The sequence below is a fragment of the Buteo buteo genome, chromosome 18 (assembly GCF_964188355.1).
Source record: "Buteo buteo chromosome 18, bButBut1.hap1.1, whole genome shotgun sequence".
Classification (NCBI taxonomy): Eukaryota; Metazoa; Chordata; class Aves; order Accipitriformes; family Accipitridae; genus Buteo; species Buteo buteo.
The window spans coordinates 18,252,191-18,268,239 of NC_134188.1; the positions used below are offsets into that span (position 1 = coordinate 18,252,191).

Consider the following 16,049-nt stretch of genomic DNA (forward strand, 5'->3'; position numbering starts at 1 on the left):
CTTTTTCAGATTAAATTGATGTAACTTCTGATAAGGCACATTCAGAAAAGGGGAAAAAATAACATTTGCTTCCTAAAAACAGTGTCAGTAAATAATTGAAGTGTAATGTACTCAAGATGATGAAGTAAATGATATGATACCACCTGTGTTGAACAGACAGTGTAGGAATGTGCTCACGCAGTCACTAAGGAGCTCCTTAACCTGGGCTGCATCTTTTAGACTGGATTAGCACAATGCTTGTTTCTACAACGGTCCAGTTTAGCTAAAATGTCTCCTTGTTTGGGTGATGCCAATTCCTATCTCTATTAGAAAATAGGTTACATTTTTTTAATAGCATTTATAGAATAAGTAATATTCTTGAACCAACCTGCTGCAGATACAGATCTATAACAGCATTAGAGCAGGTACAGTGGGTCAGATCAAAACTCAGTATCCTGTCTCTGACAGTGGCCAAGGGAAGGTATCTAAGGAAGAGGACACAAAATGGAGCAAGTTCAACATGACACTCCCTGGGCACTGTCTCCCAGCCTCCAAGTATTTGCAACTTGAAAAATTCCTAAGTTGGAGGTAGTTTCTCCGTATTTAATGACCATTCTTGCATTTCTCTTCCATAAGCTCAAACAATTTACTTTCAAATACACGCTGACTTCAGGTGTCCACAGCATCTTACAGCAAGGATTTCCACAGCTTAGTTGCACATTGTGGAAAAGGTTAAGTATCTCTGCTTGAGCTTGTCACCTGCTGGTTGGTTCCTAATCCTTTTATTGGAGGTGGTAAAAGCACACTATGCATGGACTGTGACAGCCAGGAGGCAGTCAATTAAAATATCTTGACATGCTCATGACAGCAAGCTCAGCAGTTCAGAGGTGCTTTCCAAAACTCAAGCTACCGTGTTTCACAATCCTGTGTGAAAAAGATGGCAGAAGGCTAGCTGGGGGGGGCTCCAGTACTGAGCTGAGCACATTTCCCTCTTTTATCTGTGTGAGAGGATTTGTTTTTCTGCATTTTGGCAAGTTACTTCCATGAGTCTTAAGATAGTTCCTGCACACAGATTTAAAATAACTGCTTTGATCATTTTGCACATAAAATGTGTGGGAAAAGCAGTTTGAAAACCCATGCTTCTGCCATCTGCTTGACTTTCCTATGTCTCAGAATAGAATTTGGTTTTATATAGCACCTGGTAAGTGAAAGGTGCTTAGGAGCATGTTTCTGTAGCAGCGTATTCTGGGACACTATTTATTTGCTCAGTAGTAATTTTTATCGAGCTGAAAACACTACAAGGACACAGACTTATCAAGAGGGACTGTTGGCAGGGACACGTGGTGAGTTTATTTCTGGATTGTGGAGCTTCTGCGATTTTACCTTTTCTTTGAGATGCAGCAAAGAAGCACCTGTGATACGCTCCAGGCAATGAAATGCTCCTGTGCAGCAGGTGTGCTGCTCTTCTGCTAAAATTCAAACTTTCCACTTGAACATTCTGGTTCAGTGGTTTTCACCAGTTGGCTGATCAGGGGAGCAGGCAGAGAGCATCATGTCCTGCATTTTAAGAGAACAGCTTCAAGAAGCAAGAGCTGTAACCAGGCAGTGACATTGCATGGTGAAATACTTGGTGAAAAGTACAGGAGGTGCCTGGTAAGCAGGACTCTGTGGTCTGAGATCTCTGAGATCTCATAGCTGCAGGTCAAACAACTTTTCACATTGGAAAGATCCTCAACCTTTGCCTCTTGAGTTAAACTCGGTGGTGGATTTCGATGCTTTGCTAGTAAAGATTTTTCAGTGTTTGGTAGTTAGTAAACAAGTAGTGTTTGACAATAGTCATGAACGTTGCTTGACTAACACCTCAGCCAGCAAAATACCTTGTGTGACCAGGACACCAGTGCAGCCTTGTTGCTTCTGATAGCCTATCATGCAAGTAGTTGAAGCTGGGAAGGAAACAATTTTAGCGAGCTGGTGCAGAGGTCAGAGCCCAGCTTCCTCCCCTGCAACTGCGGGGGTATTGAGATGCTAATCAGAGGAGGATATTGTTATTATTTTTTCCATTAAAGTGCAAAGGTAGGACTCTATACTTGCTGTGAGCAGAGCTCTTTCTGATACTACTCAGTCTGAGCTGTCTAGCTTCATCATGTCAACTGAAAACTCAGCAGTGACTGAATTAACGTTTGTCTGGTTTCTCAAGCAGGTTGTGCAGCTGAGCTCCATGTGCCCACCTGACTTAGGGACCGTTAACCAAGGACTACTTTAAAACCACTGTTAGCCAAGGACTTCTTTAAAGCTAGCTTTAAATATTTCTAGAAGAGCAGCAGTTGTGCTAGGAACTGCGGTGCAGACATAACCTTAAGAGTCTTACCCTTGGTAAAAATATAAATCTTAATGTTTTAAGGCACACTGTGCCTGAATTGTGTCTCTCTCTGCTCTTTGTCATAATGAATACAACGGCAGCGCCAAAGAGGAGAGGTGAGAGAATGCAGCCTCGATGCCAGTCCCTGGTTAAACAATTCTCCCAGTCTGCTTTTATAGTAACCTACAGTTAAATGCATCTTCCTTCCTATAAACCCTTTGTGATGATGATCTCTGCTGGAATATTGTAGCACTTGAGGATGTTCCAGCATGAATTGCAATGGAGTTAAACGTTTTCTTTAAAATATATTGTTGGAGTATATTGCTGTGTACTGCTCTTATATTAATCTAATGTTTCCAACATTTAGCATTTTTTAAATAGTTGTTTTTTAAAAAAAAACAACTAAGCCACTTTCTTTACGGTAGAAGGATGCCATTATGCATTTACAGTATGGATGAATACCATTCAATTTTGCTTGCTTACAAGGCCTGTATTTTCAGACAATACTTCTATTAAAGATTCGGTAGAGCATTCTTGGGAGGCAGTTCTGCCAGAGGTACATGATGGATTTACATAACCCTAGGGGTCTTTCTCTCTTTTTTTTTTTTTTTTTTTTTAATATCCACCAGTTATGCCTTTCTGATTGGCAGCATGCCCAATAAATCAAATGTGTGTGCGTTTATGAATTGAAGTATTTAACCATTCAATTACTGTATTGTAAAGAGGCTGTGCTATCGGTGGTTAATTTAGGTATTAATTCAGGCCTGTCAAAGCAGCTGCTGTTTTATCTGTACTTTCTATCAAACATTTTTTCTACCTGTTGGCAGTGGTTTGCTGCGTGGATCGAATGGGGAAGTCGATACGGTCTCTCCGTAGGAGGACGAAGACCACATGCGTGACCACGGTTGCTGCCCTTACCCATACTGAGAACGCAGCCTCCCAGGCACGTGGGACCTCTCTGGCAGAGCGAAACCAGGTTTGGTTAGATGGGCTGTGCTCAGGCAGGACGAGGCAGCCCTCTGCATGGGAGGCAGCAGATTAAAGGATATGCCGTGCTGCTTCAGAGACTCTTCGTTAGCAAGCAGCATTGCTGTCCTGGCTGATGATGAGGCAGATTAACTCAATGCAGTTTTGCCAATTTAATGGCTAAAGGCTATGTTCCCCGAACTAGATAATTTTGGTCTGTCTGAGTACATCAGACTTGGACTAAATGTGAAGGTGGAAGTGGGCCAAGGTTCAGATAAAACAAGTCCCAGCTTAAACCACTGAAGTTTTCCACTGTAACTTTTGCTCTTGATATCTGATGCTGTTGAAACATCGAAAATGCTCTTCTGCCGTGCTCGTAGGATTTTGAGTCATCTTGACGATCACAAGATCTTCTGTCCTGAGGGCGTTTCTTGGGGAGCACACAAACTCCAGTGTTACCGTTGGGTGCACGGGGAGGAAAGGAGGTGAGGTTCTCCATGGCCTTGTGAGGGAAGCTTTGTTTCTCTTTTTTTTGTTTTTGTTTTGTTTTCCTTCTTTTTCTTTTGAAGGCTGAAGTAGACCAGAAGACTGTTGTCTGCTGGTAGTACATGTCTTGCCTAGCTTCAGACCGCTACATTTGACCTGGTTAGCCATGGATTCCTCTTAGTCTATGGAGGAAAACGAAGCCTTTCCATGGAACAATTGATCTCACCCTGAATTAGATACCACCTTTCTTTTTCAGTTGTGACCAGGATCCAGCTGGCTCACTCTGATTTGGGTGTCTTTGTTTGGTCAGCTGAGTTTTACCCTTGGTATCTGATAAGGATTGGGGCATGGATAAGAACTCAGATTTTGAGGTTTGGCTTAAACTAGGTGCAAGTGATTCTCTAACAACAAGGAAGTAGAAGCAGTAGCTGTTTGGCTCTCATCCTTTTCATGTGTTAATAATCAATGTTTAGGTTTGTCTTGGCACCTTTAGTTCAGCAAATCTTCTTGTGAAGATCTTTCCATATTTCCAGTCAGGAGCCTCAGCCTTACTTTCTCAGTTAGACGTACCCTGTACTTCAGTTACATCAAGATTAAGTTACAGGTGTGTCTTTTAAATGATATATTCAGGTCTATCCTGACAAAAATGGAAATCACAGTTTGGGCTTCTTAAATAAAGAAGTGTTTTGCCGCATACCCGTTACTCTGACATTTGACTTGCAGTCCTTGCCTGTCTACTCCCCGTTGCAGCTAAAGGTTGGTTTGGGTTAATAGAAATTATCTGCAGGACAGGGAGAGTGATACGACAGAAGTAGGACTAAAAAGGATGTAGGTGTAGGCTTTCTTCATGAAAAAGGAGATAAGCTTTTCTGCCAGTTACTATGTGTTCACTTCTGAGTTTTTCTCCCGTAGGTTGAGTGTGCCGGATATCTTTCAAAGATTGCGGAGCCACTGCTAGACTTCTGCTGCCTGGCCATCCATCTTGGGTTGGGTAGAAATTGCTGCCCTTTGGTTTCTAATTAGTGTGGATTGTGTTCTTAATAGCTGGTGGAGGGATGGGAACTTGGGATAGGCTTCCTTTTATTATGTGAAATCCAAAAGGGCTGTAACCTGTTACCAAAGCAAAAGCTCCCATCAATTGCACTGCACTGGCTCTCTTCCCAGCTCCTTGCACCACTTCATCAACTGTTAGGCACAAAGATGCCAGATTCTTAATGTTAAAAGTGACTGTTTTAAGTATTTTGAAATGCTGTTCCATAAAAAAGATTTCCTACTGTTTGACTTCCTCTGCTAGTTTTCATCTTTATCGCTTAGTTTGCATTTTTGGAGTTGTACAGTCTGTTAAGAGGAAGAAACCATTGCAAAATCACTTGAAATACCCTTAACAAATGACTGTAGGCTAGGACTTTTACTTTGTGAACTCTTAACATTTTGACATTGTTTGTTCTGAACATCTCTTTTATTGCTTCTGGAGATATGTCCTGGGTTTAATTACAGGAATGGGTCAGTTGTAAGGAAAAGTTCTGCACTGTCAGCAAATAAAGTGTTGTGCATCATTCAAATTATTCCTCTTCACGTTTTCTCTTTTGGCTTTTTTTTCCTCTACAGAAATTGTTTTGAAAAACAGGACACCAAGGTTTACCCTTCTAATGTGTATCCAAATTTTTGAAGTTGCAATGCAAACTTAATTTGAGATGAATTGCAGATATATTCTGAAGCTATAAAGCTCACGATTTTATTACATTAGATGCCATAAACAGATTTTTTCTTTAAAAAATGATGCATCAATAAATGTTTGTCAATAAATTTCAAAATTGCACAGTTTTGATGAATATGCTTTTTTGTTCTTGTCAATCACAACCTCCCAGGAGTACTGACATGTGAAGGCAAGTAAACTGTGACTATTTCGTTTTCCTTTTAGTCAGCAATACTATGTGTAGCTTTAGATAGTGTATTAATCCTCTAGAAATTTAAGAAGAGTATTGAAGTTTACACCTAAAATGAATTGGATGCATCCTAAACTTCTGCCATGTTTCTAAACTGCTCTTTACAAAGTTAGGTGGATAAACTAAAATGCAGCTTGGCCTACATAGAAATAAACAAAATCCCTCCTGCATCCTAAGGAAGGGTTTGAATAATAGTAGAAGCCCAAGACACAATCAATGTTCAGATAACTTTTTTTTTTTTTTTTAATGCTTGCTTCTGTCTTCAGCAAGGATAGAATGAGCAGATGGTTCAGTATGACTGTAAAATTGTGTTAGGCTTTGCTGAAACCCAGAGCATTTGACTGTGATCAGAGCAAGGTAGACCCTGTGGAGGTAAACCCTGTTCCAGGATCCAAGAACTGAAAGTGGAGTGGAAATGTGTTCAGTGAGCAACAGTGAGGGTAGGAGAAACCAATTTGTAGGTGGGGCTTTAACCAGCAGCAGCAAATAATACTGCCTGTACCATGTGAACTAAAATGCAAGGCATTTGTGTCTGTCAGAGTGAAAACCAGAAGTGGGCTCTGCGGCATCAAGTCCATGAGGTTGAACTGGTGTATTTTGATTTTGAGGAACTGTAAGATAAATCTGAGACTGGGACAAAATTGATCCCTTTGGGGGGGGATACAGCCCCAGATAGGGAGTCCTAAACCCAGTTCTCCACTTCCCACCATCCCAGGTGTCCCAGTGATGGACTCGACTTGCTGCAGATAATAATGTGTATTATAAAGAGGTAGACCACTGCATTTAAATAACAAAGATCCTTAGAAATGCTCGATGGTAGCACAACTGCCTGTAGATTATAATGTAAGAAAAGGTGTAATAAATAAGAAAGACAGACTCATCACCTTCCCCCCCAAAAAAAATTCATGCTTGTTTAGGAAAGAAGTTTGTTCCTTAGGAGAAGCTAATTTTGGGATGCCCTTAGGATTTATATTTGATCTAGTGCTGTTTATTATCCTGATGTCTTTATAGTGGCGGCAGTTTTTGTCAGAGTGGAGGCTCTGAGCCCTTTGTGGGTGTTTCCCGGCCGCTTGCACTGCTCTGGGAGTTCGCAGGGACGTGAGTGGCAGCGTTGCCACAGCTCACGAAATTCCCTCTTGAAGTGCAAAATGTTTCTTCCCAGTTTTGTTTTTTTTTTTTTTTCCCAGTCGCAGCATGGCCACCTTGATGTTGAGTTCAGGATGAATTAGCTTTTACATACCAACATGTGTGAGAAGCCCCTGTATACCCGCATCAGTGCAACCACTTGCTTCTCGCCGGTGCTTTCTGCGTTTGTGGGTGTTCAAAGGTACTTCCTAAACCAGCTGTTCATCAGCCCCGCCAGCTAGCAGCTCCGTTCTCAAATACAGCAGCCTCCTTTTACAGCTTCCTAAAAACAGCCGTTTCTTTAAAGCCCGAGGACGCAGTGACTTGTGACAGTGAAGAGGAAGAAGCGTTATTTCTTTTGCTTTAGGCTTTGGGAAGAAAGCCGCTGTGCTGCTCCAGCGCCGGCCAGGCTCATGCTTGCTCCTGCTTGGGCTTCGCAGCTGCATCGCCAGCCGCGTGGCTGTGGCATCCCTTCCTTCGCCGCAGCAGCCCGGCAGCTATTTGAGATGCAGGTGCCATGTCCCGGTGCCCGCGGCCTCTTGGCTCCGGAGGAAAGGTGCACGGTCACTGCCACAGCCAAAAATAAACCCGCGAGATGGCAAGTCGCAGCTTTTGGCTCTGGGGGGTTTGGGCAGAGCTCGCCCAAGGACGAAGGTATTTCTTGCAAATTGCAGATGTGCAAATGGTTCCACTTTGTCACCGTTAAAATTCCTGATGCTTAGCTCCTGACGCTATTGCAAGTGCAGCTTAAGGAAAGAAAGCAAGTCACAGATATACTTGCTCAGACCTGATTTTTCATGAATTCCTGCAGCAGCTCTCCCGTGGTCTGCAGAGGTCTCGTTCTGCTGTCTGATGCCACAGCGTGCTACTACAAAACCTGCTTCTAGGGTCTGGCTTGCAGTGGCCCCTGTCCCAGTAGCCTGTCCAGGCTCAATTTTCTCTGCTTGTCTTTGAAGCTTTTCATCATCTTTTTCCTTCCAAAGAAGTACCCCCCAAAAAGGCTCTAGTCTTTATGTAAATGGAATTGGTTGCAAACATTTTAAGATAACTTATTCATACTCCAGCAATGCATTTCTGGAGGAACGTGAAGCAGAAAATAACTGGGATATGTGTGTACAGCATTTTAGTTGCTGAGCAACCCGTTTCTTGCTTCTGCCACTTAGCATAAGAATCCAATTTCAAATAAGGTATTTGGGACGCTGGCTGACTTAGCAATAGCCAGTGTAACCTGCAGAGACTAGTTGGACAGGGAAACAAACCCGCTTTCTTGGGAAACAAGAAGCTTTGCAAGACTTTCACTGTAAAGGACCATATATCTGCAATGTTACATTCTAATTCCCATACATAGTTTTTCATGTTTGGGTTCTTGGGTAGACCTTAAATCACTGCTCTAGATAAAGCATGCCCAGAAGCAGTGGTTCTTATCTACAGCTCAACAAAGCCAACATTATCTTTCTTAATGCTTGTAAACTTCCCATGTTTTTATTAATAGCATCCTGAGAACTTGTGCAACCAGATGATGTTTGCTCCTTTTCTTCTGACGAGCTTGTTTTAACCAGTTTTAATAAAAAAAGCTTTGGCGTGAAGGCAAAATAATCTTTCATGTTGATGGAAAGGAAGAGCATACACTTCTAATATAGAAAAAACCCAAGCTCCCTGGAAGCATGCTGTGATTGATTAGACTCACAAACTTGAATCATTATGTTTGGGATTTTACTTTTTTTATTCTTGTTTTGGTTGTTTGTCTGTTTTTTCCAGGCTTGTGTTTTTGTAGAACTGTCCCCACCCAAAAAGAATTGGGTTTTGTCCTCTTTGCAGTATATTTAACACACCTCATTTTTCATGTCTGACTCTCTTCTTGGCTTTCTGTTGTCATTCACAGGAATTAATTGGAGATACTTGCCTACGTTCATCCACCCAAGTACGGTTTCCTCCTTTCCTTCTCAGCGGTAGCTTATCTGCAGGGTCAAGGGAGTAATAGCAGTCACATTGAATGGGGAAACACGGGAACGGAACCCAGATCCTGCTAGAAGAAGCATATGCATTTTTTTTGCCCTGGTCTGGCCTTGAGGACCAGCTTTGCAGAGCCTGAAGAAGCAGTGTATAGGTCAGAGAGCAAGATGGAGAAGGCTGTGGTTCAGCTCTGGCTTAGACCTGTGCTCCAGCGAGAGCAGACGGTTTGTACCTATCCAAGTTGTCTAGCTCACGCAAGCTGCTTCCTCCAGATTATTCAGTACAAAATGAAGGTTTTAAACTCTAATATCTAGATAACCTTTATAAAACAAGTAAAATGCAACCTTAATAGTAATCTTGGAAAGCATTTCTTTTTTTAATGTTGGCAGAAATGACTGGCTGCTAGCAAAACTGTGTATGTAAAGCTAGAAGGTGTCTTCCTGTGCCTTGTGTAGCTGTGCAAGGAAGGGGTTGCGTGTGCAGATACCCGGTCTCTCTCCACCCTTTCTTCTTCCTTTAGACTGAGTATATTTGATTCATAAGAAGTATTTTGTGGGATTTTGTGACAGTAGGCAGCGGTTGCAGTAAGTTGTCTCCTGGCAGCTGGGCTTCGCACAGTAAATCCAGCTTACTTCTGCATCTTTTAGCAGCTAATTATTCCAAAGTCACAAATCTAATTGTCCTGTGAGAGTTTTCTTCGGAACATCTTTCCTGAATAATCACTGCTGATTTTTGCATGTTTTTTCATAATCTAATTTAGAAAGGACAGGATGTTTTTAAGGAGCAAGACAATAGTTACGCAGATCCAGTGGCTTCATTTTCCTGTGTGGAAATCGGTGACACGCTCCTTCTGGGACCGGTGCTGCTGTTCGTGCACATGGCAGTTAAGCTTAAACCCCCCTGGTAGAGGTATTTAAGGGTCAGTTGTTATGGAAAACCTTGGAATTTTATGTTAGGGGCATGAAATATTTAGTATGCAAATCCAGTACTGCTGTTGATGGATAACTTATTAAGAGTCACCAATGCTGCAATGCAATTAGGGACTTGAGAGTGTGCAGCCAGAGTTTCCAGGAAGGTGGAGTATAACCATAAAGAGGAAAAGAAGAAAAGACAAGAAGCTACTGCTTTAAATTACTGTAAGGGAAATTCAAGTTAGACATGAGGAAAACTTTCTAACAGTCCAAGGAGTTAGTCACTGAAATAAATGACCCAGGGAGATGGAGGAAGTTCCAGGAGGGTCTTTAGGAGGAGGTTGGACCAACGTTGGTCAGGAATGACGTGGGCAGTGCTGGTCCTGCCCCTGGTGAACCAGAGGAGCAGGCAGCCTCCCCAGGTCCCCTTCACCCCTCCGGCTGTCAGCAGCCCCACTGTGAAAGCTTCCACCGTTTATCTTAGTTCAATTTCTTATCCCTAATAAATCAAAAAAGTCCTCTGGCTCTTGTTACGCTATCAGCCTGTTCTGTACTAAATATATCATCCTCGGAGGGCGTTTCATGACTTCTAGCTGGGGTTTGCACACCAAGGTTTGTACTGCATGTGGTGTTCTACTCTGGGCTCGGCAGCTGAGCGGGGCGTCCGTTTTGTCGGGTTTCTTGAACTAGTCTTTAATTGGGTCTTGCTGGTTTGTGTGGACTATGCTTTTCATGCCAATATTTGGCATGTGAAGTGCTTACACTCTTCTCAACACTGAGGGACTTATTAGATGCTGATATTGAAGAAAACAGTGTCTTGCTTATAATTTCCCGAGTGTGGCTTTTTTTCCCCTCTGCTTTCCAAACTTTCATTTAATCCAGTAAATGGCTAATTTTAGCATTGTGCCAAATGTTTTATTGCTGTTGTCTATGTATCTTCAAGCTGGTCTGTAAACCAATCAGGATTAGATTTGGGTTTTTTTTTCTGTCTTATCCCTTGCCAGAATTGGTGCCGTTCATTTGTGCAAAGTACAGGGGATGCAGAGCTGTCGTAACCAATGTGGTGTGGTGGCTTACCTCCTCAGTGGGCTGTAAAACACCCAGGTGGCCTTGGGAAGAGAACTGAATCCAGGCCTTGAAGATCTCATCTTGCGAGATAAAGCCAGTTAGTATGTTATTCCTGATGCTGAACGAATTATGTGTCTGTTTTGCAGGAAAAAAGAGTACAAGTCTCCCCGCCATTGACAAGAGGACCAAGTGCCTTTATACCAGAGAACGAAGTAAGTTTGTGGTTAGCTGGGTCAGGTGGGTAGTAGCTTTTAAAATGGAAATACCGAAGGACAGTTTTATGATCCTGCTTGTCCCATGGTACCCAGGTGAGCTCCTTTGCAAGCAGAAGCAATGGTTTCTCTGGAGCAGGTGCCAGTGGGTAAGAACCGCTTTGCCCTTTCGCACAAGTGGTGCCGTTTGACATCTTTTTGGTTGCCAGCACTCCTGGAGACAGCCGTGAGTGCTGGCTCTGCTCTTCTCGTGGGGGATGATCACTTACTAGTCTTAATGCCAGGCCTAAGGGGAGACCTATCCAGTATTGCGGCAGTATGATTATATAGCTCTCAGAGCAGTGTCTGACCTTCAGTTTTAGAGAACCTAAAAATATGACTAACTCCTTAGACCGTAACTGTGGCTCTTGAGACAATTTATGGTTGAAAGGTACAGTTTGACTTCAAACTCAAGATTTCTGCCCGTGATTTAATGTTCAACTTCAGCCTTGATTTGCAGCTTGTTACAGTAAGTAGAAACTTTGCTATGGTGGTGTTCTCCTGTGATCTCAATCTTCACAGAGTATTGTTTATTAATTAATTAATTATTTGGGATGGCCAACTATAAAACCAGGACTTTTTTTTTTAAGTATCTGCTAAAGGCAGATAATTCACATGCTAGAAGGGCCAAAAAGACCTTTTGAAAGATGAGATAGCTGCTGTTCTCTGAGTCTCTCTCCATTTATACACTGGCAAGGTTTGAATTTAAAAATAAACAGAGAGAGTGTAAAGGCTGGCAACAAGAAAACATAATGGAGTAAAAAGAAAGAGTGGTCAAAAAGAGTCTTTTAGTCTTGGGAAGAGGGGAGCAGAATGAGTTCCAGCCAGCCAAACTTGTGAAGAGGACTTCCCCCTTCATATGAAATACAAGATGAAATTGAGATGCCAAACTTCATAATGACTTAATTTTTCTCATGAAGTCAATAATTATATACAAAGTAGAAAAGTAAATGTAGTTAAAATGATAACATATTTTGAGAGAATTGTTAAATGAATTTATTTCACAGCTGATAAACTTGGTAAAGGTGCTAGCCAAGGGTGCAGGAGGAATCACTGAGGAGCTCTCAGAAAGCAGTAACCCCAGCAGTTACCCAGTACAAGCAGGGAACCTCCACCTGTATGGATAAAACAGCTATTCAGTATCACAAACAAATGCTAAATATTGTTTGCTAAGCAAATGACTACCTTTTCCCCCCATTCCTTGGCATGAAATAATACAGTGTATAGGAAGGATGTAGTTAGAGATTAGTAACACACTGAATGTCTCACAAAACTTGATAATAGCACTGCTCGTTCAAAGCTTGCTTTATTGTTGTAATGGAAGGAATATGGACAGAGTGATAACAACTTACTTGTAAAGGTTCCTGTTAAAGTGCCATAAGGCTTTGCAAACAGAAAAAAACCCCCATGTTTGTGGATCCATGGATGGTAATAAATCAGGAGGAAGTACCTATACAGTATAAAGAAAATAGTAATATAGGTGGAGATAAATCTCAGAAGCAATAATGCGGCATATTGCTATGCCTAACATAGCAACGCTGCAGTCCTACAGGATTATATTTCAATTTTGTCAGCAGAATTTCTTCTCTATAACTTGCACTGTTATAAGGAAAACTCCTGACATGCTGGCGAAGATTAGAAACCTTACCAGAGACACGAGAAGTATGATTTCCCCAAGAAACTACTAAATGAGACAAAGATCTCTTAAATACATGGGAGATACACTTGGTGAAGAATAAAGGTGACTCCTTGGAGTGGAGCGAGGCATATACAGTAATAAGTGAGATAAAATGATATCTAATATGTGAATAAACTTCCGATGGTAAAAACATTCTTAAAACTGAGGAGTCATCATCTTGGGTATAAAAAACAGAAAAGCTCACATTGTGAAGAGCTACACATGTAAAAATGATGGATCTGCCTAACTGCATAGTTGCTCCTTCCCTTTCTTTCTGGGCCCACAAATTAAAACAGGGAAGTACAGTGGTGAGAAGTGAAAATGTAGTATGTTGTTCATGTTTCTTTGTATGTAACTTCTATATAAGATTTGATGGAAAAATATTTGAGACATGGTCTATTCATCAACCCACCATAAAGAAAGAAAACATATTTTAAGTACAGTAGTTCAGCAAAAGCGTTGTGTCCTCTTGGTTTTAGGCACTTTCTATGTTCATGTGCAGTAAACCAGCTAAAATGTTTTCTCCTTTAATGGTGTTTGCAGTAGTAAGCTGACTGGTTTAATACTGTGCAGTTTCAGAATAAATACCAGGTATTCTAGTCTTGTGCTTGTAACTTCAGTGGTGAACATGTTGAGAATGGCTGTTCTTGGTGATAAACACTGAGTAATAACACTAATACTGTGTCAGGGCTTGCAATGCAAGAGCTACTTACTCTTTTGCTGTTTCATTTCATCTTGTGCCCAAGGTTTGGATTGGTTGGAATAATTAAAGAACAGCTTTTGTTTAAAGAAAGCATTAAATTCTTATTCTAAATAATACTTGAATGTTATGGACAAATTAGCATTTGATCTTCTCTTCAATTATACAAGCACAGAAGGGGTAGATTGCCAGGCTGTTTCTATAATTTGGTTACATAACCCAGTTCCTCTCCATTAATTTTGAAATTGGTTTTAGGGCTGAATGCTCGGGTGGTGTGTGTCTGTACAGGCTGACTTCCATAAAGACTTTACTTTCCATTTATCTCTTGCTTAGTTCCAGTTCTCTGTACAGGTTTGACTGTAAGCATCTGTCAGTTTAGCCATTTGGGAAAGATCTACAGAAAAATGTTTTTGGTTTTCGTAGAAACGTACTAAAACAACAGGTACAGTGTAAAGTGCTCTTCAGTTCTCAGTATACAAGTAGCATCTGTATGTGTGTATTCACACACATGCAAGCACGTATATTTACAAATATACCGTCGAATCTGCAGCATTGCCTTTAAGTTTGTACACAAGCAAACCTTTCATCCCACAGTACGTTTCTCTCCAGGGTGAAAGCTAGAGAAAATCTCTTTCTCTGTTAAGTTTGTCTATCTTATTTTTAAGGTTATGCAAGCAAATGGTTTGGATGAACGTACTAATCTTCTTGTGGAAGAATACTCTACGTCTGGTCGCCTGGACAACATCACACAGGTCATGAGTATCCATACTCAGTACCTGGAGTCTTTCCTCCGCAGCCAGTTCTATATGCTGCGCATGGATGGGCCCCTTCCTTTGCCCTATAGGCACTACATTGCTATAATGGTATGTACCAACAGGCTATATATTTTCTCCTGTGACCTTGGCTTGTGCATTTAAAAAAGAAGAAAAAAGGAAGAGACTAGTGTGATATTTTGACAGGGTGTGTATTTTTGTTGTTGATTTTCATCAGAATAAAGCATGCCTAGCCAGAAGGTTTTCAATGAGAAGGGAGTATTGGCAACATACATGTTTCCTTCTTTCACACAATGGTACGCTTCTCACATGCCCACCAGAGTGAGGTTTTACAGAGAGCAGTTAAAACTGTGTAACCTTATTTCTAGATATTTAACCCATCAGTGCACAGCAGTAGGATGAGGTGCAGTGGACTCAAGTCACAATGAATTCCAAGTGGACACTAGGAAAACAATTTTTACCATGAAGATGTTGAGACATTGCAACAGGGGCCAAGAGAGGTTGTATGATCTCCAAGGATGGAGATCTTGTCTGGACAAGGCTCCAAGCAACCTGATCTGAGTCAGCCCTACTTTGAACAGGGGCTTAGACCAGATCTCCTCTGGAGATCTCTTCCAACCTAAATTAGATTCTGCGATTCAGAGTAATCAAATGTATTTTTATTGGAGAATCCTCCATACTGTATAGAAATACATTGCACTATAAAACATGGCCCTTTGGAATGAAATTGTATTTTTGTTTTGTGTTAGTAACCTGTCTTCCACCTGCATCAAAATCAGATTACACACTAATGTGCTGCACTTTTCCCTCTGTGTTTAATTATTCCAGGCTGCTGCCAGACATCAGTGTTCCTACCTAATAAATATGCACGTTGATGAGTTTTTGAAGACTGGTGGGATTGCAGAGTGGTTGAATGGTTTAGAATACATTCCCCAAAGACTGAAGAATCTGAACGAAATAAACAAACTCCTTGCACACCGGCCCTGGCTAATCACGAAAGAGCACATTCAGGTACCTGTTAAGTTGTGCCCTGTAATAGCAGTAAATGTCTGGTAATAAGAACTGCTAAGAACTACACAAGTGTCTGGTTAGGCTTCGTTACCTTGAGTTAAAAAAATCAGGGAAGTACTAGAGCATCGAATAAGCCAATAAGTTCTTCTATGTGACAAAGCCAACAAGATTTACTTTTTAGGAATAGCATTGGCTAAAATAACCCCGAAAGAAAAGAGGTAATATATTAGATGTCTCCTTTTTTATCCAGTGAGAGTTTGTGTGCAAGAGGAATGTGTTATTATTGGAAGAAAGGAATTGATCCCTTTTTAAAATACACAGTGTTTTTCAGAAAACCTGGGGGCCAAAAGAAATTTTATATTTACACTTTTTTTATTCTCATTTCAGAAACTTGTCAAGACTGGGGAAAATAATTGGTCTCTTCCTGAACTGGTGCATGCTGTTGTCCTGTTGGCACATTATCATGCCTTGGCAAGTTTTGTATTTGGTAGTGGCATTAATCCAGAGAGAGATCCGGATACATCTAATGGAGTCAGACTTATAGCAGTCAACAACTTCTGTGTCTGTGATCTTGCCAATGACAACAACATAGAAAATGCATCCCTCACAAGTAGCAACTTTGGGGTTAGTGTTGCAAGAAGATTCTTTTGCTTGCCTCTGTTTTGCATTAGTAAACTTTATTCTGTTCTTTCCTGTTTACATTTCAGGGTAGTTCGAAACTTTATGTCTACTTTACTGGAATGCTTGAGTCCGATAACTTAGGATCACTCTAGCTGTTTTCAGTGTAATCTATTGAAAACCACATTGTAACAGTGGATGGTAGTCAGAGCGATGTGATTTTGA

The 16,049-nt window shown here is 41.2% G+C and overlaps 1 protein-coding gene across 3 annotated transcripts in view; it reads left to right on the plus strand.

The window, feature by feature from the left end:
• SESN3 (sestrin 3) overlaps positions 1-16,049 on the plus strand; it is a 44,871-nt gene that overhangs the window by 12,944 nt on the left and 15,878 nt on the right. For 2 of the 3 annotated variants that reach the window (XM_075050076.1, XM_075050077.1), the window contains exons 2-5: positions 10,940-11,005; positions 14,088-14,285; positions 15,024-15,206; positions 15,594-15,830. In XM_075050076.1, coding sequence (XP_074906177.1) covers positions 10,940-11,005; positions 14,088-14,285; positions 15,024-15,206; positions 15,594-15,830 — 684 coding nt within the window. Of the gene's footprint in view, positions 1-8,852; positions 9,039-10,939; positions 11,006-14,087; positions 14,286-15,023; positions 15,207-15,593; positions 15,831-16,049 lie in introns of those variants that run through there. The other variant, XM_075050075.1, reaches the window with a different exon arrangement.